General features: G+C 53.7%; 2 protein-coding genes across 2 annotated transcripts in view; both read left to right on the top strand.

Moving 5' to 3' along the window:
* Positions 1 to 23,232, top strand: part of LOC102564300 (zinc finger protein 420) — a 295,266-nt gene that overhangs the window by 48,478 nt on the left and 223,556 nt on the right. The window lies entirely within an intron of this gene.
* Positions 1,679 to 16,460, top strand: LOC102562519 (zinc finger protein 420-like). The gene is made up of 6 exons (XM_059721184.1): positions 1,679 to 2,059; positions 3,797 to 3,969; positions 4,444 to 4,570; positions 7,456 to 7,572; positions 11,475 to 11,659; positions 12,153 to 16,460. The coding sequence occupies exons 1-6, from the start codon at positions 1,852 to 1,854 to the stop codon at positions 14,514 to 14,516; spliced, it is 3,174 nt and encodes a 1,057-aa protein (XP_059577167.1). The 5' UTR covers positions 1,679 to 1,851; the 3' UTR covers positions 14,517 to 16,460.

Here is a 23,232-nt window from a genome sequence, read left to right as displayed (position 1 = left end):
TGTCTCCTGGGCTGCGCTGCACTCACGCTGCCAGGTCACGGCCACGGAGAGCAGCCCCCGGCCTGGCTCCGATCACGACTTCCTCGGCAGATTTATGCCCAGTTCGTCCCAAATCAAGGGTGGTGTTGGGAGGGTGAATAAATTTTTACAAGGAAAGGGCCTTTGCTTTGGGGGGAACAAAGAGGGGGAGCTGGGCTTGAGCAGTTCCTAATTGCCTTCTTTCAAATGGAAAACCTTCCCCCACCCTGCCTACCCTGGGCGCAGTATTGCTGCTTTTCCCGGGGGTGGGGGTGTTGGATTGGGCACTCAGTTTTTGGGGTGCAGTTTTCCTGGCAAAGCTACCCAAAGGGGTGCCTGCCCCTCACAAGTCTGGCTTGCCGGGATCCCTGGGAGCTGGCATGGGTGTACCCCAGGCAACGCACCTCCCATCCCCCCTAATCCCCCAAGCACCTTGCAAAGCCACCCAAAGGGGCTGCCCTCGACAAGTCTTTTGGCGCCGTTTTTGTGCACTGTTGCGGTGCTCTTTTTGGACAGGGCTTTGGCGCTCTTTTCCAGCCTGGCGCCAGCATGTGTGGAGTAACCTTTACACTGAAACAAGGTGGGCAGGGGGCTTTTTCTGCCCCGCTGAAGGCCTATAAACCGTGGGAGCAGTTGTCGGGGTTCATGTACACCGTATTGATGAGAGAGGTTTGATGCGGATGGGAGCGGACGCACCCCAGAGGCAGAAGGACTCAGCCCAGCGGGGAGAGCTGCCCCGGGGCACGGGAAGGCGGATGCAGTGGTCGAGAAGGGGGCATGCTGGAGTCGGGTGCAGTGCAGCGGTGGAGTGCAGGACGAGGGCTGCTTTGGGATGTGGAGTTGCAAGAGGACATCCAGTTCTGGGCACCGCACTTGAATGAGGACGGGGACGAGCTTGAGAGAGTCGAGAGAAAAGCCACCCAAAGGATCAGCGTCTTACACGGCAAGCCATACGATGAAAGGCTGAGGGACCTGGGACTCTTCAGCCTGAGGAAAGGAAGGCCGAGTGGGCACCTGGTAGCAGCTTACCGCTACACTAGCAGGGTACATCTGGGCAACTGTTCACCAGGGCACCCGAGGGGAAAGCCAGGACAATGGCCACTAACTCCTGGAAGAGCGATTCAGGCTCAACATCAGGAAAACTCCTTCACAGGAGCGTGTCGTCATCATCACACAAGTGTCGGTCTGTGAAACCTGGGTCCCAGACAAGTGCGGGGCACAAAGCGAGTGGACTGCAGCGACCCACGGCTTTGCAGAGACAGCTCTGTGGAGAGGGGGACGAGATCCGAGCCCTGCGCCAGCGACGGCGGTTCGAGTCCCGTGCGGAGGCTGCACGCAGCTCGGGGTGGTCACACGTGTGTGGAGGGCGGTGCTCGCCCGGCCGTTCGGTGCGGTGCTCGCCCGGCCGTTCGGCGCGGCGCGGCGCGGGGAGCCCTCCCGAGCCTCCAGGCCCGGCGGGAAGAGAAGCGCTCGCAGTGTCGGCAGCGTGCCCCCGCGAGGAAGAGCGCAGCTGGGGAGTGGCGGGCACACAGCAGTGTCTTGACGTGGTCACCGCGTGATTTCACGTTGGCTCGATGGAAAAGCCTCGTCCGTGTGGGAGCAGGCAGGCAGTGCGCTCCACGCGTCCTCGGCGGGTTTCAAGGAGGAGGGTGAGGGGAAACTGAGGCCGGGCTGCGGGCACTAAAGGGTTAACGTGGGCCGGCGTGACACGATGACACGTAGGGTGACGTCACGCGGGAGGAGGCGGGGCTCAGCTCCCAGGAGTCCCCGCGGCGGGGGGTGCGCGGCGCGGTGCGGTGCAGACCGGGGGGGGCGGGGCTGCGTCCCCTCCTCATGCGGGGGGGCGCATGCCGCGTGCTTGCCCGCAGGCCGGGCGCGGTGACGCGCGGGTGTGGCCCCCAGGTGCCGGTGCGGGGCTCGGGGGGCCCTCCGACAAGACGCGGCCCCGGGGGTGACCCCCGGCCTGGGCAGCGGCGGGGAGCGATGGGAACGCCGCCGGGGCCTGGGGGCCGGCCCCCTCACGCCCCCCGCCAGCAACCAGGTGAGGGCGGGCGGGCGGATGCCGGCGCGGCCGTCCTGCACGGGGGGGGGGGGACGCGCTCCGGTGCGGGCCTGTCCGCCCGGCACGGACACGCGGCGTCTTCCGTGGGCCTGTCGTGCTGCCACGGTCGCAGCCCGTGCCGTCCTGCACGTCCCAGCCGCCAGCGCTCGCTGCCCGTCCTCGTCCCCTGAGCCCGTGTGCCCGACACGGGAGAGGAGACCCGCCTAACCCAGGCCTGTGTGCTGCTGCAGCCTCCCTGACCCGGAGCAGACCTGGGAGCTGTCGGCCACACGCTGCTCAGGCTGGTGGCCCGGACGAGGCTCGGTCCCCGGGGCAGGGAAGGGGGCGTCCTCACCACCCACCCAGCAGACAGTGCTTAGGCACCGTTTAAGCACAACTAACCCTTAAAGAGAACGTGAAACACAAACACAGACAATTCAAGCGTCCTAAACTCAAAGTTTAACTGTATTTGTACAACAGGTATTATCTCAGTGGTTTCTCTATTCAGAGAGACTAAACGCTGAGTACAATGTCTCGCCCAATCCCAGGTGTTACTTTGTTTCACAGAAAAGACAGCTACTCAGTTCCTGAAGCAAAGGGTACGTCCTTGGCTGGGATGATCCAGACTGGTGCTGAAAGGTGGATTAATGATGAAAATGATGACGAGGACGACGACACACTTAACTTCTTTTTTTCCCCCTTCTATGATTTTCTTTAACTTGACTCCTTCGATGACTCCTGGCTTTTGGATTGGTCTCTCTGCAGTCAGCATATTGTTCGTATCTTATCCTGTCAGCATATTCCTTTGTTCGACAGCCCCGTTACGAGCACACCTCTTAATTCGGCCTTTTTCTGGTATCTTCCTTTCAGCATTGTGCATTGGTCTCCTTCACCACGTTTGAATAACATACCCAGTCATTTCATCGCTCTGGTTCAGCTGGTTAGTGCCAAGTTCAGATAATATGAGCTAGTAACAAACCTGTTACTACTTTGTGTTAGAAAACCTTCTCGCACTGATGGAAACAGGAAAGAAACAGCATGCGAGCATCCTCAAGGCCATAAGCTGCTTGCAAGAAACAAGGCCAGCTGATACTGCAAACGGCAGCAAAATGAAAAATTCAAATAACAGTGAAGCTATTCAGAACTTTAGGCTGAATATAAAAGACAACTTTAAACAATGCTATAATTCACCACTCTATTAAAAGGTGCAACTTTAAGGCATAAAATACAACAAGCCACCCTAACAGGGGGTCGTTCTCTGCTTCCCAGCAGCAAAAGCTTTGTCCTTTGGTGCAGAAATCTCCCTTCCACAACATGGTGGTGGGTCAGTGCTCCACAGATCAGTGGTTCTTGTTCCCCTGGTGCCCCTGGAATCGTTTCACCGCCCAGGAGCAGACTGACCTTGCGTTTCCCCTCCCCTGCCCTTAGCATGTGGATCTGACACAGCCCCAGCACCGCTCGAGCTGCTTTCCCCAGGAGCGATGTCCCTGCAGGCTCTGTCGTGGTGCTGCGATCACCTCCCCACGCTGGGACAGAGTTACCAGGGCTCATCTCCAGCCTCGTGACTGTGGAGGTGTGTTAGCAAGAGCTGCGGGATTCTGAGTCTTCCTTCTCCCCCCTCTTCCACACACTGAGGCCTCCCTCTCCTCAGTCCCAGGCCAGTGCAGGAGATTTGCAGGGCTTTCCCCATGTCAGCAGCACCAGGGCTCACGTGTGCCCTCCCTTCCCCACGCGCAGGTGCTGGGACCCTGCAGAGAGCTGAGCAGCAGCCTGCTGAGGAGGGGCCGGTGATCCTGGAGCTGCAGAGGACGTGTGCAGGGAGCCTGGAGGAGAGGAGCTCCCTGACCCCTGAGCCAGGCCAAGTGCAGAAGGGGCAGGGCAGGCCTCCAAAGCAGGTGGAGAGCTCGGAGGTGAGCAGGGCACCTGGTTCACTTGTGGTGGGGAGTACAGGTGGGGCAGAGCGCAGGAGGAGCCCGGGATGCTGTAAGGAATTTGGGGAGCAGAGAGACCTGAAGAGCACAAAGACTGCAGCCCTAGCTACGTTAGCAGGAGCTCCCTCCCCAGTTCAGATACCAGGGGTGCTGGCGCAGGCAGGCCGGGTTACAGTGTATGGAGCTGGGGCTCCCTGCCTCTAAAAGTGAAGCTGAGGCTGCTTCAAAGGACCGAGCAAATAGAGCAGGGTAAGCTGGGCTAAAGCCGGCACCTCAACTGTATCCGTGGCTGCATTCACATCACATGTCAACTGGAGACTAGGGAGTTGTGTCCCCTTACCTGTCATGGCTAAGATTGCAATTCGTGGTAGTACCAGTGATTGCAGGCTGGGCTGTGGGGGTGGGGAGCAGCTGGCGCAGGAGACACTGATGGTGCAACGCTTGTGCCTGCAGCTCCGGGAGGTGTTCGAGGACGTGGCGGTGTATTTCACACGGAAGGAGTGGAAGCTGCTGGACGATGAAGACAAGGTGCTTTACCAGGACCAGATGCTGAAGAATTACCAAGCCCTCGTTTCCCTGGGTAAAGCTCTGGGTCTTGCTTCCCCCGGAGATATGTGAACTGTGCAGTTTTGTAGTCATCTCCCTGTTCCAACAGTTTCATCCTCATGAACTGTTGGCTGGAGGTTTAAATCCCCTTCCTCCCCACTGCCCTGCCAGTGGTCAGGCCTCCCTCACATTTCAGACTGAGATCTCCTCCTTCATTTGCTCCAGCCGCCTTCACCTGTGCCTTCCCCGTTCTTGTGACTCCTGGTTCTTCCATGTGCAGCAGTTTCTTGGCAACATGATCTCCTTTTGCCTTCTCAGCATGTTCACATCATCTCCAGGTCATTGTGCACGAATGCACTAAGAGCTGTTCCTTGGGAGGATTCTGACTTCCTTCTTGTCTGGCCTAGCGAGTCCTCTCCAGACACATGTAACAATCCTAGCATGCTCCGTTCTGTGAAATCTAAATTCCCTTTCTTCTGTCGTTATGACCCAGCAGAAGTTAATAGAAAGGCTTACCAGCCTCTGCTGCTCCAACAGGGGGATGATGCATTTCTTCACCTGCTCCTCTAGTGACGTGTACACGAGATGTAACCCAGGTTTGTGTGCCAAGAGGTCCCTGGAAGCTCCTGTCCACATCCCACCCTAACATCCGTAGACAGGAGACTCTGGCTTTGTTGGGTTTTTTTTTCAACCTGTGCTCTCCAGCTCCCTCTGCCCCTCTCAGAAGTTTTCTTGTGCTCTTCCTAAAATCCCTCTGCTGATCGGATGCCCATCATTGTGATGACAAGAAGTGGGCTAGCTGCAGGACCTAGTGGGAACCAGTTTTCATTCCCAGAGGATGTCTAATGCAGGGGCTTGTACTGTCTTGTGCGCGGGGTTGAGGTACTTAGCTTTTACTAGGTCAGTTTGCTTTTCCGATTCTTTCTATCCCCTGCCTTTGCCCAGAGGATTTCCTGTGGGAAGTGCTTCTGTGTTTTGTCCTGCTCGGCAAAGACCGTCTCGACCTTTTCTATATTATGGCCTTTCCCATGCTGTGAAATGTCTCTTTCGGCTTTCTTTTGTCCATATCCATGACTCTCGGGAACTTGGTGTTCAACCCTGCAGTACTTGCCAGCCTGTGCCCTCCTCACCCCTCCTGGGATGATCCTCCCAATCGATGGCATGATTGCTGAGTCGCAGCTACACTTATTATGAAATCATCCGTTCCTTTCCCTGGTGATGATGAATTACTCTCCCAAAAAAGTCTCAGTGTCAGTCCCTTATCAAGTATGCTTTTCACTGCCATATGCCCCTTCGCTAAGCTCATTTTCACTTTTCCTGGAATTTCACTAATAAGATGAATGTTATCCAACCATATGTGTGTCCAATACCTCATCTTTTTGGTACCTTGAAAACAGTGAAAGCTTTGTTTTTGCTCCCCAGTACATCAGATTTCATAGAGGTTAGGTTTGGAAGAAATCATGGAGTCTGAACCCCTGCCCTGGGCAGGAAAGAGCACCAGGGTCCGATGATCCCAGCCAGGTGCTTGTCCAGTTTCCTCTGGACCTCCAAGGTAGGGGAGACCCCCAGCTCCCTTGAAGCCCATTCCAGGTTCTGGCAGCCCTTACCGTAAAAAGTTCTTCCTGACGTCTAACTTAGCTGCTCTCCGTCAGTTTGTGGCTGTTGTTTCTCGTTACTCCAAGGGGTGTCAACGATGACTCCGAGATCCCTTTCCACTGCTGTGATGGTTACAAAGTCTTCTCCCAGTCTGTAAGCCTGTTGGAGATTCCTTCTCCCTAGGTGCAGTAATATGCTTTTATCTGTGTGAACATGCATCTTATTCTGTCCAAATCCACCTGAATCCGTTCCCTGCGCACCAGTGTGTTTACTTTGCTCCATAATTTGGTGTTGTCCGTGAATCTGGAGAGAGTGCTCTCCACACCCTCATCCAAGTCACTGATGAAGATATTGAACAGCACTGGCCCAAGGACTGAACCTTGGGGGACTGCACTGCCCACACCTTTCCAGGTCAATACCGACCCGTCCCCCACCGATCTCCGGGTGCGTCCCACAAGCCAATTTGCCACCCCCCTGACCATGTAATTGTCTACGTCACAGCTGCTTGGTTTACGTATGAGAATGGGATGAGGCACCGTAGTTGAAGGCCTTTTTAAAATCCAAGTAAATGATATCTACCTCGACTGCTGCATCTAATCATTTTGTGACACAGCTGTAAAAAGAAACAAGGTCAGTCAGGCAGGATCCACCTGCTATGAATCCATGCTGGTTACCCTTCAGCATTATTTTTTCTGCTGGGCTCTCACAAATGTGATCCTTAATAATTTTTTCACAGTTTTTCCCAAAACTGATAGAGGTGAGAGTAACCAGCCTATAGTTACCCGGCTCTTTCTTCCTCCCAGTCTTGACAATAGGGACCATATTGGCCCTTTTGCAGTCCTCTGGGACCTATTGTGAGCACCACAAGTGCCCAGACAGTTGTGCCAGCTGTTCAGCTGTGAGACAGGCCAATTCCTTCAGCACCCTTGAAGGAAGATCCTCTGGGCCTGCTGACTTAAACACGTCCAACCCCTCCCCTCACTAGGTTGACGCTAACCTTTGGTGAACTGGTATCCCTCCTGTTCCTCTCATGCATCTCCTTACCTGTCCCTGGTGACTCTGTCAGTTTAATGCCCTTTCTAAATCGGGAGTAATTGGTGCTTTGTTTTCCTATGAGCATTCCTCATCCACCTGGGTGACAAGGACTGTTATCTCTTGAAGGCTTCTCCTTGCAGTGCCTTCTTTCATCTTAAATGCCCATCCTCCCTTGTCCATCAAGACCCTAGTAGACACCTTGAATTCATTGGATCCATTGCCCAAATCCCGGCTGGATTCTGCATCCTGTACCCAGTCACATATTCTCTTTAACTACTGCCCAAACAGGATATCAAGGTCCCACACCTGACTTAATCTGCAGCATTCAGCGAGGACAGTTGGAGCTCTGGGTCTGTGATGATGAGGAGATTGGGGAAGTCTCAAGATCAGAGGGCCTTCTGCCAGGTGAGTTGTGGTTGTCCCCACAACCTGACTCTGCCGTCAGTGAAGCTACATAGCCAGTGCCAGCAGGACCTGGAAATCACAGGCCTGCCCTGTGCTGCTATTGCAGGGTGCTGACTGTGGATCCGGGGGCACATGCGCTGCCTGCCAACACCTTCCCAGGGGGTATGCAGCAGCAGAAGCCCCCAAAATCTCTTACTGGTGCACCCCTAAAGAGTATGGGTGTGAGGGTATTGGGTTTCTGGGAGGCTGTGGGTGTGTGTGTGCATGTGTGTATATTGGACGTGGGAGAGAGTGTGGGGGTATGTATGGTGTGTGCGGATGGGTATGGGTGGTTTGTGGGGATGTGTAGGTGAGCTTGGGGTTTGTGGGGATTTGGGGGGTGTGTGCTGTGTGCATGTAGCAGTGAATAGGGCTTCCCCCAGAGGCTTGTAGGTGTGAGTGTTAGGGCATGTAGGGTAGGGTGTGGGTAGGTGTGGGCTTTGTTTTGGTGTATGATTGTTTGGTGGATGGTGTGGTTATGGGGTTTACGTGGGAGGGTTTAAGGGTATGTGGGGTGTGCATGGGAGTGCCTTGCATGAACCCAGCTGAGCCAGTCAGCCCCTGTCCCCACCCCACAACAACCCAGAGCCCACATGCCCTGCAATGCCTGCTCCGCCACTGCCTACAGCGCATAGCCCCAGCATGGCCTGCACAAGATCCACCCAAGCTTGATGCACTGGTCCGGTCCTGCAGGGAGCATAGCAGGAAAGCCAAGGCTGCAACTGAACTGCAGCTAGCTTTGAGCATCAAGGACAATAAAAAGTCCTTTCTCAGATATGTGGGGAGCCGGAGGAAAAGCAGGGGCAACATTGGACCCCTGCTGAAGCAGATGGGGCAACTGACAACTAACGCCCAGGAAAAAGCCAACCTATTAAATGGGTACTTTGCGTCGGTCTTTCATCAGTCCCATGGGACGCCCATGCCCGCTACGGGACGGAAGTCTGGGTGAGGGTGATCCCCTGCTCTCCATTGATGCTGACCTCATTAAGGACCATCTTGAGAGGCTGGATACCTTCAAGTCAGCCGATCCTGACAATGTACACCCCAGCGTACTCAAGGAGCTGGCGAGCATCATAGCCCAGCCTCTAGCGTGGATCTTTGAAAACTTTGGTGCTCTGGTGTAGTGCCCGAAGACTGGAAGAAGGCCAACGTGGTGCCTATCTTCAAGAAAGGGAGGAAAGTGGATCTGGCTAACTATAGGCCCATCAGCCTGACTTCTATCCCGGGGAAGATCTTAGAAAAGTTTATTAAAGAGGCCATCCTTAATGGACTGGCCAACGCCAACATCTTAAGGGATAGCTGTCTCGGCCGGGCTGAGCTGACTCGAGGTTATTTAGAAACTGCTCGTTCGTCAGTGCGGGCTGGTGAATGGAGAGGCTGACAAGGCTTAATGGTTGTAAAATCTTTATTTACGTCGTGGGTGGCTGCGATGGAAACGGTTCGGTCGTCTGGACAACAATGTGAGTTGCTCCAGCTGGCGAGGCCAAAGCCAGTAAATCCGTCCGTAACTCAAGCCGGCAGGAAAAGGGTACGTCTGGGATTGCGTTCGGCGACAGGAAGAAGGATCGATAGGTCTATCGACCAGCTAGCCGCAAGTCGGATCTCTTTCGAGGCACTCTGCAGCGTGCTCAAAGCTCTTCAACTTGGGCGGAAGTCGCGCTAGTTTTTAAACGGCCAGCAAACCAATTACCGGCCCCCAAGTGTGAATAATTTAGCACTAGCCAATAGCGGGACACAAATTTGCATTCGAATAGTGGGAACTCTTTGCACCGTGCATCTCTGTGCTGCAAAGGGAAAATGCATCCTGCAAAGACAGCTGCAAATTGGCGGGAACTCTCTCCTGCACGCGGGTTCTCTATGCAGCAAAACCCTTGCTGTGCAAGAGGCTCTCATGTGACAAGAAAATTCCATAGTGCCGAGGCACCAAAATCACTGGGTTATGACAATAGCCAGCACAGGTTTGTCGCGGGTAGCTCTTGCTTGACCAATCTCATTTCCTTTACGACCAGGTGACCTATCACCTGGACAAGGGAGAAGACATTGATGTCATATATCTTGACTTCAAAAAAGCCTTCTATCTGGTATCCCATGATCACCTCTTGGTGAAACTGGCCAGTTGTTGCCTCGGGTCCACCACGATCCACTGGCTGGGGAATTGGCTCTGTGGTCGGACCCAGAGGGTGGTGGTCGATGGAAGTCACTCGTCATGGTGTCCTGTGACCAGTGGGGTCCCCCAAGGCTCTGTCCTTGGACCCATGCTGTTCAACATCTTCATTAATGATGTGGACACTGGAGTCAGAAGCGGGCTGGCCAAGTTCGCCGACGACACCAAACTTTGGGACAAAGCATCCACACCAGAAGACAGGCGGGTGATCCAGGCTATCTGATGGTGTTCAACGCCGATAAATGCAAGGTTCTCCACCTTGGGAAGAAAAACCCGCAGCATCCTTATAGGCTTGGCAGTGCTACGTCAGCTAGCACTATGGAAGAAAGAGACTTGGGGGTCATCATTGACCACAAGATGAACATGAGCCTGCAATGCGATGCTGCACTCAGTAAAGTGACCAAAACACTGGCTTGCATCCATAGATGCTTCTCAAGCAAATCCCGGGACATCATTCTCCCCCTGTACTCGGCCTTGGTGAGGCCGCAGCTGGAGTACTGCATCCAGTTTTGGGCTCCACAATTCAAAAAGGATGTGGAGAAGCTTGAGAGAGTCTAGAGAAGAGCCATGCGCATGATCAGAGGTCAGGGAAGCAGACCCTACGATGACAGGCTGAGAGCCCTGGGGCTCTTTAGCCTGGAAAAGCGCAGGCTCAGGGCTGATCTGATGGCCACCTATAAGTTTATTAGGGGTGACCACCAGTATCTGGGGGAACATTTGTTCACCAGAGCGCCCAAGGGATGACGAGGTCGAATGGTCATAAACTATTACAAGACCGTTTCACGCTGGACATAAGGAAGAATTTATTTACTGTCGAAGCCCGCAAGGTCAGGAACAGCCTGCCATCGGAGGTGGTTCAAGCGCCTACTTTGAACACCTTCAAGAGCAAACTGGATGCTTATCTTGCTGGGATCCTATGACCCCAGCTGACTTCCTGCCCTTTGGGCGGGGGGCTGGACTCGATGATGTTCCGAGGTCCCTTTCAGCCCTAATGTCTATGAAATCTATGAAATTTATGCAATGGGGATAGAAAAAGTCCTTTCTAAGTCCATCAAGCTGGGTGCCAGGGCTCCCTCAGGAACACAGAACTGACAGGTAACACCCTTTGCTGTTTCATCTCTGGGGTCTTGAGTGTCATGAAGCCTGAGACTCCGTGGATAGTCCTGGTTCAAGTTCATGCCAAGGCCTTAGCCCCTTTGAAGACCCTGTGAAATGGATGCCATCTGGGACCGGTGAGTAGAGGAAAGCTCCGTGGGTGCATTCCCTGCAAAAGACCTTCTCCCTGGAAGCAGGCAGGAAGCACAGCCTTGCTCCTCTCAGAAGAGAGCAACACATCTCTACGTCCTCCCCTCATCCTCAGCCCCTTAGAGCATGAGGCTATTCAGGCACTGCCCTAATGCACGTGTCCCATGTCTGCTTGTCCCAGCAGGGCCTGAGGTGATGGTGTGGACAGCTGGGGCAGATACCCTGAGAGTCTCGGTCTGAACTGCACCGAGTAGGGAACATTAGCCCAGCACAGGGACCTGCCCCACCTTTGCCTCCGGTACTTGGAGTTTTGGCAGGAAGACCTTGTTTTCTTGAGGGAACACAATGCCAAAGTCCAGGCCTGCTCTGAGGCCCATCCCAGTAGAAGGAATAGCAGTGTTTGCCCTTTGCCAGCAGGGTAGTAACTAATCTGGAGTTTGTCTTCCCCATGCAGGAGGTGCCAGGCTGCTGAGCAGAGCTGAAGAGGAGCTTTCTGTGCAAGGGTCTGCAGACCTGGATCCAGTGCAGACTTCCCCAGAGAGTTTGAGTGACATGGACTCCCTGGGACCTGAGAAGGAGCAATGCTACAAGATTCAGGGGAGGCCCCAAAAGCAGAAGGAGAATGTAGCCATGAGCCAGGTACCATCTCGAGTTGGGCATCAGGGTGGAGAAGGGGCAGAACCTAGATAGAGCCCTGGGTGCAGGCAAGAATTGGTGGAGCTGAAAGACCTTAAGAGCCACTGGAAAGATGCACTGCATGCAAGCAAAGGCAGTGGGGAGGGCTTCAGAGGGAAGCAGCAGCTCACTTCCAAGCACAGGCAGAGCTCAGCCCTACCTGAAGGTCAGGAAAACGTTTCAGTGCCCATCAGTGCTGGCTCTTCACAAGATAAGGTAGACTGGGGAGAAGTCCCATGTATGCACCAAGTTTGGGAAGAGCTTCACCTGCCTCTGCCCTGGTTGCTAACTGCCAGACCCATTGTGCAGAGCTACCCCACTGCTTCACCCAATGGGGGAAGAGCTTTGTGCGCCCCACAGACCTGGTGAAGTACCTACATGTGCAGAGGCGGAAGTGTCAGGCACAGCTGTGGGAAGAGTGAAATGACTTCCACCCCTTTTTTCTCCCTGCTTCCAGGACCGGTGCATCCCCCTAGAGAGCAAGACACACCACTGCACTGTGTGCAGGAAGAACTTCAGCTGCTTGCAAGTCCTGTCCCAGCATGAGTGTGTGCAGCACCACTGCACTACGTGTGGGAAGAGATTCAGACAGCTCTCCAAACTGGCAAGGCACTGGTGCATTCACACAAGGGAGGAGCTACATCAGTGTTCAGAGTGTGGGAAGAGCTTCAGTAACTCCTCTGAGCTGGCTCGGCACCAGCGTATCCACACAGGGGAGAAGCCACATCAGAGCTCAGAGTGTGGGAAGAGCTTCAGTTACTCCTCCGAGCTGGTTCAGCACCAGCGTATCCACACAAGGGAGAAGCCACATCAGTGCTCAGAGTGTGGGAAGAGGTTCACTTGCCCCTCCCAGCTGGCTCGGCACCAGCGTATCCACACAGGGGAGAAGCCATATCAGTGCTCAGAGTGTGGGAAGAGCTTCGCTCAGTCCTCCAGGCTGGTTGAGCATAAGCATGTCCACACGGGGGAGAAGCCACATCAGTGCTCAGAGTGTGGGAAGAGCTTCAGTTACTCCTCCGCCCTGGCTCAGCACCAGCGTATCCACACGGGGGAGAAGCCACATCAGTGCTCAGAGTGTGGGAAGAGCTTCAGTCAGTCCTCCAGCCTGGCTCTGCACCGGCGTATCCACACAGGGGAGAAGCCGCATCAGTGCTCAGAGTGTGGGAAGAGCTTCATTCGCCCCTCCCAGCTGGCTCTGCACCGGTGGATCCACATGGGGGAAAAGCCACATCAGTGCTCAGAGTGTGGGAAGAGCTTCAGTCAGTCCTCCATCCTGGCTCGGCACCAGCGTATCCACACAGGGGAGAAGCCATATCAGTGCTCAGAGTGTGGGAAGAGCTTCCGTTACTCCTCCAGGCTGGTTGAGCATAAGCGTCTCCACACGGGGGAGAAGCCAAATCAGTGCTCAGAGTGTGGGAAGAGCTTCAGTTACCGCTCCCAGCTGGCTTTGCACCAGCGTATCCACACGAGAAAGAAGCTACATCAGTGCTCAGAGTGTGGGAAGAGCTTCACTCAGTCCTCCAGCCTGGCTCTGCACCAGCGTATCCACACAGGGGAGAAGCCACATCAGTGCTCAGAGTGTGGGAAGGGCTTTGCTCAGTCTGCCCACCTGGCTTATCACCAACGTATCCACATAGGGGAGAAGCCACATCAATGCTCAGAGTGTGGGAAGAGCTTCACTTACCGCTCCCAGCTGGCTGTGCACCAACGTATTCACACGGGAGAGAAGCCACATCAGTGCTCAGAGTGTGGAAAGAGCTTCGCTTATTCCTCCAGCCTGGCTCAGCACCAGCGTATCCACACAGGGGAGAAGCCACATCAGTGTTTAGAGTGTGGGAAGAGCTTCAGTTACCCCTCCCAGCTGGCTCTGCACCAACGTATCCACACAGGGGAAAAGCCACATCAATGCTCAGAGTGTGGGAAGAACTTCAGTTACTCCAGCCAGCTGGCTGTGCACAAGCATGTCCACACAGGGCAGAAGCCACATCAATGCTCAGAGTGTGGGAAGAGCTTCAGTTACTCCTGCCAGCTGGCTGTGCACAAGCATGTCCACACAGGGGAGAAGCCACATGGGTGCTCAGAGTGTGGGAAGAGCTTCATTTACTCCTCCGAGCTGGTTAAGCACCAGCGTACCCACACAGGGGAGAAGCCATATCAGTGCTCAGTGTGTGGGAAGACCTTCAGTCACTCCTCCAGCCTGGCTCTGCACCAGCATATCCACACGGGGGAGAAGCCACATCAGTGCTCAGAGTGTGGGAAGAGCTTCATTCGCCCCTCCCATCTGGCTCTACACCAGCGTGTCCACACGGGGGAGAAGCCACATCAGTGCTCAGAGTGTGGGAAGAGCTTCAGTTACTCCTCCGAGCTGGTTAAGCACCAGCGTATCCACACAGGGGAGAAGCCGCATCAGTGCTTAGAGTGTGGGAAGAGCTTCAGTCAGTCCTCCAGCCTGGCTCTGCACCAGCGTATCCACACAGGGGAGAAGCCACATCAGTGCTCAGAGTGTGGGAAGAGCTTCATTCGCCCCTCCCATCTGGCTCTGCACCAGCGTATCCACACGGGGGAGAAGCCACATCAGTGCTCAGAGTGTGGGAAGAGCTTCACTCAGTCCTCCACCCTGGCTCAGCACCAGCGTATCCACATAGGGGAGAAGCCATATCAGTGCTCAGAGTGTGGGAAGAGCTTCACTCAGTCCTCCAGCCTGACTCAGCACCGACGTATCCACATAGGGGAGAAGCCCCATCAGTGCTCAGAGTGTGGGAAGAGCTTCACTCGCTCCTCCCATCTGGCTCGGCACCAGCATATCCACACCGGGGAATAGCCATATCAGTGCTCAGAGTGTGGGAAGAGCTTCCGTTACTCCTCCAGGCTGGTTGAGCATAAGCATGTCCACACTGGGGAGAAGCCACATCAGTGCTCAGTGTGTGGGAAGAGCTTCAGTCAGTCCTCCAGCCTGGCTCAGCACCGGCATATCCACACAGGGGAGAAGCCGCATCAGTGCTCAGAGTGTGGGAAGAGCTTCATTCGCCCCTCCCAGCTGGCTCTGCACCAGTGGATCCCCACGGGGGAAAAGCCAGATCAGTGCTCAGAGTGTGGGAAAAGCTTCACTCGCCCCTCCCAGCTGGCTCAGCACCAGCGTATCCACACAGGGGAGAAGCCATATCAGTGCTCATATTGTGGGGAGAGCTTCACTTACCTCTCCCAGCTGGGTCTGCACCAGTGTATCCACACAGGGGAGAAGCCACATCAGTGCTTGGAGTGTGGGAAGATGTTCATTCAGTCCTCCCACCTGGCTCAGCACCAGCGTATCCACACAGGACAGAAGCCACATCAGTGCTCAGAGTATGGGAAGAGCTTCCCTCACTCATCAGGCCTAGATTAGCACCATCGTATCCACACAGAGAAGAAACTACATAAGTGCTCAGAGTGTGGGAAGAACTTCACTCGGTCCCCTTACCTAACCAAACACAGCCTGATGCACACGGGGAAGAAACCATATTGGTGCTTGGAGTGTGGGAAAATCTTCAACCTGTCCTCTACCCTGGCCCAGCCCCAGATTACCAACACGGGTTAGCAGTCATATCAGTGCTCATAGTGTGGGAAGAGCTTCACTCACTCCTCAAGCTGGGCTCTGCATGAGCTTATTCACATGAGGGCGAAACCGTAATAGTGTTTAGAGTGGGAAGAGCTTCATCTAATCCTCCAGCTGTCCTGGCACCAGCGTATCCACACAGAGGAGAAACCACATCCGTGCTCGAAGTGTGGGAAGTGTTTCTTCCACTCCTCCAAACTGGCCCAGCACCAGTGCATCCCTATCCAGGAGTGTCCATAATTCTGCCAGCAATACAGAAAGGGTTTGGGGATGTATACCAGCTCAGCACCCACCGGTGTCTGCATCCAGGGAAGCAGTGTCAGGCCCAGGGACTGCAGCAACAGTTTACTCTTTGTTCAGCCTTTCTAGGGCACTGCAAAACCCAAAGGCCACAGAGGCTGGCCTCCCAGGTTTGATATGGATGAAGGGTTAAAAGGAAACACCTCAGTCAGAGGCCAGCACAGATACTGGGGGAACCTATGAGGAGATTGTGGCAGAATCCCATCTCTGTCTCTCCCCAAACACCTCCATCTGACAACTGGGTTCCCGTGGTAACTGCAGAGGGCAGACACCTCTGGTGCCATCTGCTTCAGGTAACCCCGAGTTGTAACCTGAGCTGGATGCATTCCTCAGGGAGGGGGAAACCTGCTCCCTTTGCCTACAAGATTGGCATCACATACCTGGGTGCAGGGCTTAAGCTCCCTATTGTTCTAAGCAATGGCAACCTGACTGGGATGGGGCTAGAGACCCCACGAGTCTGCCTGGCAACCAGTGATGCATCTCAAATTGTTTGTCTGGCACCCAACAGTTGCTGGCCTTCATTGGATCAGGTAAATGAGGTCATAAAGTCTATATAAGTTATGGACTGCCCAGGAGAAGGGGCAGTAGCCATGATGAGAACTCGGAGAGAAGCTGGACCTTCTGAAACTCACTTACTCTCTTGATACTCACTATTGATGAATTGCTTGTCTCCAGAGGGAATCTCTAGCTGTCTCTGGATGATACTTGTGAGTAAGCTACTTGAGAGCAAACTAGATATATAGGTTGTAGTAACAGATGTGTAATCAAAGGCTACCATGCCAATGTTTGCTCTGTGGGATGTCTTTGATTTTGCTCTACTCTGTACCCTATTGCAAAGCTACTTCTTTTAACCAATAAAGTTCTTAGTACCTAGTGTGGCAGACTTACTGGGAGAGGGTCTGGATTATGCCTTGGGGTCCCTGTGGTCCAGTTGACTGAGGGAGACTACTGTTTGTGCTTCAAACTAAGGGAAGCACCCCAAGTTCTTGCAGTGGGTCGAGTACCCCTCAAAGACTACTAGGCCTGTGTTTCCTAGGGGTCACTGGGCCTGAATCAGTCTAGACTCTGGGTGGTGGCAGCGTTACCCCCAGGCTTGCAGGCATGCTCCAGGAAGGGGGTGGGCCAGACATGAGGCACCCCCAGGGAGGCACTTGGAGGCTAGAAGGTGGTTGGGCGCAGTGAGGTGGGTGGCTCAGCGCAGGAGCACCCCCTACTGGCCCACCATAGAGGTGATCTTTGCATCAGCCTTGGAGCCTGTGCCCACCCCATCATTCTCTAAAAGCAGGCACTGCTCCCAGGGGGAGAAGAAGTGTCTTTACAATAGGTGACCTCCCCAAGACAGATGACTCCAAATGACACCCGTGGACTGTCTTTGGCTGACTGTAAGCTTTGACTTCCCTTCTGGCCCCAGGGTTGTTGTATGTGAGGCTTTAGAGTTGTAGGAAGGAGCACATTTAATGCTGGGGGAGCATTGCCTGCCTTCCACCCTGACCATGCCTTTCCTCCACACTGCATTCCCCCTCTTCCAGGCCTGCACATTCCCATCGCGGTCTGCAAGAAACTGCTACAAACTGAACAGACTGGGCTGCCAGTATCTTCATCCAGGGAAGCAGTCTCATGCCAGTGGACTGCAGCCCAGTCTGTTCAGTTTGTTAAGAAGGATGAGAGGATGCAGGTGCTTTCACAGGCAGGAAATACCATACTCAGGAACAGGGCCGTCCCTAGGGAAGGGAGAATTCAGGCTACTGCCCCGTACCCTATGCTTTGGGGGACCCTGCAGAGCTGGGTGAATGGTGTGGTGTGGCAACTCTGTGCTGCCGCCAGCTTCACGTCCGGCTATTCACCACCTTCCTCATCCCCCATGGCCCGCCTGCTGCTGAATCTGCTTCTGGCTTCCTTGCGTCTGGGGGCAGGGCCCTGCACCTTGCTCGGATCATCTCTGCTCAGGGGGTTTCTTTAGCTGAGTAGAAAAAAGGCAGCACAAGAGTCAGTGGAGAAATGGAAGGCAGGTGACATCTCGTTAGCAATCTGGAGATGGTGACGGTGGTGTGAGTCGAGAGGTGGATGTGTCACCTACCTCCCCTGCAGTGACCTTCCCCTCCAGTAGATGCTCAGTGGCCCTCAGTGCTGCTAGGTCTGTCCAGCACTGGGGCCCTGTCTGATCCTCTGTCTTTGGTGCTTTGGAGTGTCACTTTGCCTTAAGAACAAGAGGGAAACTTCTGCTCCTGCCAAAGAGAGAGCAAGCAAACAGGATTGATATTGTCTTAAGAATATGCTTTAATCTGTCTCCAAATGAGAATCTTTTAGTTCCTAAATAGATCCGTTTATTGATCATTGCAAAGTATCAACTACTGGTATACTTATAGACAAAGTTTTAGCCAGCAATTCAATTATGTATGCATATTACCCATCCTATGAATGCACTTCTCTGTCAGCTGGCCAGACATCGCAGAGCTGATTGGTTCCTTGAAAGAAGATCAGATTTCTTTCAATCATAGTTTGATAGTTGGTCGGGTCGGAAGGGACCTGAATAGGTCATCAAGTTGTGTAATTGCATAGGCTGTGCACGGGTGCTATCTCTTAAATGCACTCATTTCTAGGCTAGGCCTTGCAGACCTAACAGACCACTGCAGTCCTGTCAAGGGTCAAAAGGCTGAACTGTCTCCCCTCCCTCACAGTCAAGCACCTATGGCATGACTGGAATAACAGACTTGGTTGGATAGCTCACCTAACTGGAGTACTGTCATGAATGGGTGCAATCTTTAGAAAGGAGAAGCAGGGTAGAAGAGGAGGAGGATTTGTGCTGTATGTAAAAGAGTGTTATGATTTCTAAGAGCTTCTCTGTGAAACCAGTATTTTGATAGTCTCTGGGTTAAGGTTAAAGGGAAGAGCAAGACGGCTGATGTCATGTTGGGTGTCTGCTTTAGACTGTCAGAGCCTAGTGGTTAAGTGCCTCGGCACAGTGGAATTTTGTAGCACAATGAAGCTTCTTGGCACAGTAAGATTTTGTACGACGGAATTTCCCAGTATGGTGGAGTTTTCCAGTGTGGTGAACAGTTCCCGCCATTCGCATGCAAATACGCACACTATTATTGTCCGGTGTCAAATTAGTCCTACGTGATGACTAGCAATTGGCTCGCTAGCCGTATAAAAGTTAAAGAAGTTTCTGCCCAGGTCGGAGAACTCTGCACACACCTCGGAGTGAACTCGGTGAACTGATCACTCACCGGCGACTCCCCGTTATCGACCGTCCCGACGTACCCCATGCCCTGCACTCTCGTTGAAATCGCTAGAAAGATATCTCGTCGTGTTAGAGCTCTCGGTGAAACTAACTGAAGTTTGAAGTTAACTTTCTTCCTACGCTGTGTACCTCGACAGTGTAAGTAAATCCATCTTTGTTTGAACCAGTACGCGTCTGTGCCTAATTCTACTCCAGCGGTCAAAAGTACCCGCCTATCCATTCTGGGTTCATGGCCACAACCCAGCCGACCCTTCCCCGGTCACCACATGGCGTCATGGACAGGATCTGGGGAAAACCCGATGGAGTTAGAATTAGTTAAAAGCTGCCCCTGGTGTAGTGGGAGATGCCACGAGTCGAACGCTGTGGAACTAGGCACACACATCGCCTATCACCAGGCGGGCAGAACGGGTGAAAGGCTCGTCAGCGGCTACCTTTCGCTGAAGGGGGAAGAGGGAGCTTCAGAAGAATGGGAGGCACATCTTCACCCCGGGGCGTTCGGGTGTGTGATGAGTAGTGAGCGGGTCTTATTTAAGCCCCAAGAGGAAGGGGGCACCGCATCCCTTGCCAGAGTCAAGCCAAGCGAAGTGAGCCCGACCCTCAACCAGGAGTTTGCCTGCTGTAAGCTACTTGTACGGGAGGGTGGAGAACCAACGCCGATTGACTGGTTCAGTCCCTTAGCCCTGGCGTTTGGATTGAGGGGCCGCGAGCTTCTTTCTGAGCTCCATGAAAATCTAGAGGCGGAGGAACGAGCCACAACTGAGAGGGCAGGCCCGAAGTGCGACAAGGGGAGAATGTTAAATGTAATGTTCCGCTCCGTAACAACTTTGCTGCGGAAAAATGTGGATCTAGAAGCCCAACTGACAGCTGTTCAGGCAGCTAAAGAGGCAGCAGTAAAGGAGGGCCCTGGGTCGATGCCATTTCAAGATGATGCCGAGGAAGGAGTGAGCCGCCTGGAGAACCTGGGAAAAAAGGGCGGAGCTTTGGTGGGAATCCACCCAGCAACCCCGCCCACTGAGGTGACGTCGCTCCCGGCGGCCTCGCCTCCTTACCACGGGGAGGGGGCATTGAGTGGAGTATTACATCCGCCCCTTCCACCAGATACAGCAACAGCTTCGACAGCAGCTTATCCTGCGGTGACAATCAACCGACTAATCACTGCGCAGGATGCAGTCCGCACCACTACCTATCGCGCTGGCCAATAATGTGGCGCGAATCCAAATACAAATGGCGGGAACTCCTTTGCAACGTGCATCACTAGTATGCAAAAGAAATGAACCCTGCAAAGAAGCTGTAATTTGGTGGGAAATCCCCCGTTGCACCAGAGTTCTCTCCCACAGCAGAGAACTCTACCGTGCAAAGAAAGCTACAATCGGCGGGAAAATAATTTAGTGGTGCCGAAGCGCACACAAACAAAAACCACAACTTTGGGTTTTGACAAACTTCTGCTGGGTTATATCAGGAACGGTGCGAGAGTCTACCCAAGTGCTTAGGACAAAAGGACTATTGGAAAGTCAAGGTGGAAGGGCCTGCTTGGAGTCACAAAGTTCCTCCTTCATCTCCAACCTCCATTTCCCCTGCAGCAGCTTGAGACCGTTGCTCCTAGTCCTGTGCCCTGTGGTCACTAAGAACAGCCCATCTCCAGCCTCTCTGCCAGCGACCTGCAGGGATTTACAGACTGTGATCAAATCCCCACTCAGTTTTCTCCTCTCGAGCCTCAATGCCCCCAGCTTGTCTAGCCCACAGTCCAAACACCACCTTCTTTGCCTCCCCACTAGAGGTCCAAAGTTGGAGGGATATTTCTGACATGTATGTATCTGTCAGGCAGATCTAGATTGGACATTAGAAAGAACTTCTTCACCGTCAGGGTTGCCAGCATCTGGAATGGGCTTCAAGGGAGGTGGTGCTCTCCCCAACCTTGGGGGTCTTCAAGAGGAGACTGGACAAGCACCTAGCTTTGGTCATCTGACCCCAGCACTCCTTCCTGCCCAGGGCAGGGGGTTGGACTTAATGACCTACTGAGGTCCCTTCCGACCCTAAAATCTATAAATCACCTGGGGTGCTGCATATCTTGGGGAGGGGGAGTGGCAGGGTCTGGCATGCAGAATCGGTCTGCACTATTTGTCATGTTTCTGGAATGGCAATTATAAGAAATAGGAAAGTTACCCCAACATATTAATGTGTTAAGAAGAGGTGCCGCCGTCCCTCAGTTGCAAACAGTGGAAACGGCTGTTCCGTGTTGTTCCGTCGCAACAGTTTCACGTTTCGAGTGTATTTCAACGTGTGTGCACCCAGGTGTGCCCTTCCTGGTGCTGGGGCCAATGCACAACACGGCAGTGTGCCTCAGTGAGGCCTCCTCCTCCCCTACAGCCTTGGCTCAGTGCATCACTGCAAACGAGGGGAGGTGAAAATACCGTAGGTGACGCAACACCAGTAGCAGCACCAGCACCAGCAGCATCTAAGGTAGCCGAAGGGAACTGTCACAGAGCCTTTCTTGTCATAAAGGAATTGACAGCAGGAAGTAAAGATGTTGTGTTGGATATATGTTACTTGTGGTGTGCGTGATGGGCTAACTTGTGTTTTTATGTTTATATGTTTGTTATGAGAAAAAAAATGGAATAGTTAGAGAAATTAATCTTAGGAAGCTTTCAGGTTGAAAAACCCGTTCTCAGGCAGAGGAAGTCGGTGTGTCTCCTGGTCCTGGATGGAAGAAATTTGTGTTCAGATCAGCAGGTCCTGACGATCTCCTTCCCAGAGTGCTGAGGGAATAAGTAGAGGTCATTGCGGGACCCCTGGCATGGTTTTACAAGCACTCGTGTCAGTGCTTGGTGTCAGAGGACTGGAAAAGGGCAATCAACTTGGGTTCTTTCGAGGCAGGTTCTGTCAGACCAACTTAGCGGCCTTCTACGACCCGGTCACAAAATCCTTGGACGTAGGTGTCGCAGTGGACGTAGTCTTTCTGGACTTTAGGAAGGCCTTCAACACTGTCTCTCATCCCATTCTCATTAAAAAATTAGGCGACTATGGTGTCGATGCCTACACAGTCAGATGGGTCACTAATTGGCTGGAGGGCCGCACCCAGAGAGTGGTGGTGGACGGGTCATTTTTGACCTGGAGGGATGTGGGCAGTGGGGTCCCCCAGGGCTCAGCCCTCGAACTTGCGCTGTTCAACTCCTTTATCAGTGACTTGAATGAGGGGGTGAATAGCAGCTTGTTCAAATTTGCGGATGACAGTAAGATGTGGGGTGAATTGAGCACAGTAGAGGAGAGGGACAGGCTGCAATTGGATCTGGAAAAGTTACAGGGGTGGGCGGATGAGAACAGGATGGTTTTCAACACTGACAAGTGCAAGGTGCTGCACCTGGGGAGGAGGAAGCAGCAGCAGACCTACAGACTGGGGATCTCCTTTCTCATCAGCTCAGAGGCAGAAAAGGATCTTGGAGTCTCTATTGATCATAAGGTGAACATGGGCCGACAGTGTGAGGGCACAGTCAGGAAGGCCAACCGTGCCTTGTCATGCATACTCAGGTGCATCTCAGTCAGGTCCAAGGAGGTGATCCTCCCCCTCTATGCGACACTGGTCAGGCCGCAGTTGGAGTACTGCATCCAGTTCTGGGCACCGCACTTCAGGAGGGATGTGGACAGCATGGAGAGGGTCCAGAGGAGGTCACCCGCATGATCAGGGGGCAGCAGGGCAGGCCCTACGAAGACAGGTGACAGGACCTGAACATGTTCAGCCTCCGCAAGAGAAGGCTGAGGGGGGATCTGGTGGCTGTCTACAAACTTACCAAGGTGGGACCAGCGGGGAACAAGAGAGTCCCTGTTTCCCCAAGCACTACCAGGAGTAACTAGGAATAACAGGCATAAGTTGGTGGAGAGTAGATTCAGAGTAGACATCAGGAGGCGCTACTTCACAATCAGGACAGCTAGGATCTGGAACCAACTTCCAAGGGAAGTGGTGCTGGCTCCTACCCTGGGGGTCTTCAAAAGGAGGCTGGATGAAGACCTAGCTGGGGTCGTTTGACCCCAGTACTCTTTCCTGCCCAGGGCAGGGGGTTGGACTTGATGATCTGCTCAGCTCCCTTCCGACCCGACCAACTGTGAAACTATGAATAGTAAAGAAGCCAGAGGCCTGCCTGGCATGCAATGCAGGCAAGAAAGACAGCCAGTGAAAATGGAAATGGGGGTGTCAGGGGGTGACGGAAAGGCTGGGGTGGGGAGCAGGGGGTAGGAAAGGGGAATGTAATAGCTTGTTTATCCCGCAGCATGCTGCCCCTCTTGATGCTGTGGTGGAAGTAACCTGCCACCTTCCTGCATTTTGATAATAATTTGCTGGTAGTCGCAGCGCCATCATCAGCAGCAACTTGTGTGCCACACAGTGGATGCCAACAAACTTGGCGTAACAGA

This window comes from Alligator mississippiensis, chromosome 2, assembly GCF_030867095.1.
Source record: "Alligator mississippiensis isolate rAllMis1 chromosome 2, rAllMis1, whole genome shotgun sequence".
NCBI classification, from domain to species: domain Eukaryota; kingdom Metazoa; phylum Chordata; order Crocodylia; family Alligatoridae; genus Alligator; species Alligator mississippiensis.
Note: the sequence above shows the minus strand (reverse complement) of the source record. Positions and strands in the feature narration are given on the sequence as shown.

Excerpts from the sequence above, each read along its gene's own strand:
- LOC102562519 (XM_059721184.1), top strand. The coding sequence starts at position 1,852 with ATGCGGGGGGGCGCATGCCGCGTGCTTGCCCGCAGGCCGGGCGCGGTG. Across the intron at positions 3,970-4,443 it reads AGCAGGTGGAGAGCTCGGAG|CTCCGGGAGGTGTTCGAGGA; the intron begins GTGAGCAGGGCA and ends TTGTGCCTGCAG. Across the intron at positions 4,571-7,455 it reads CCAAGCCCTCGTTTCCCTGG|GATATCAAGGTCCCACACCT; the intron begins GTAAAGCTCTGG and ends CTGCCCAAACAG.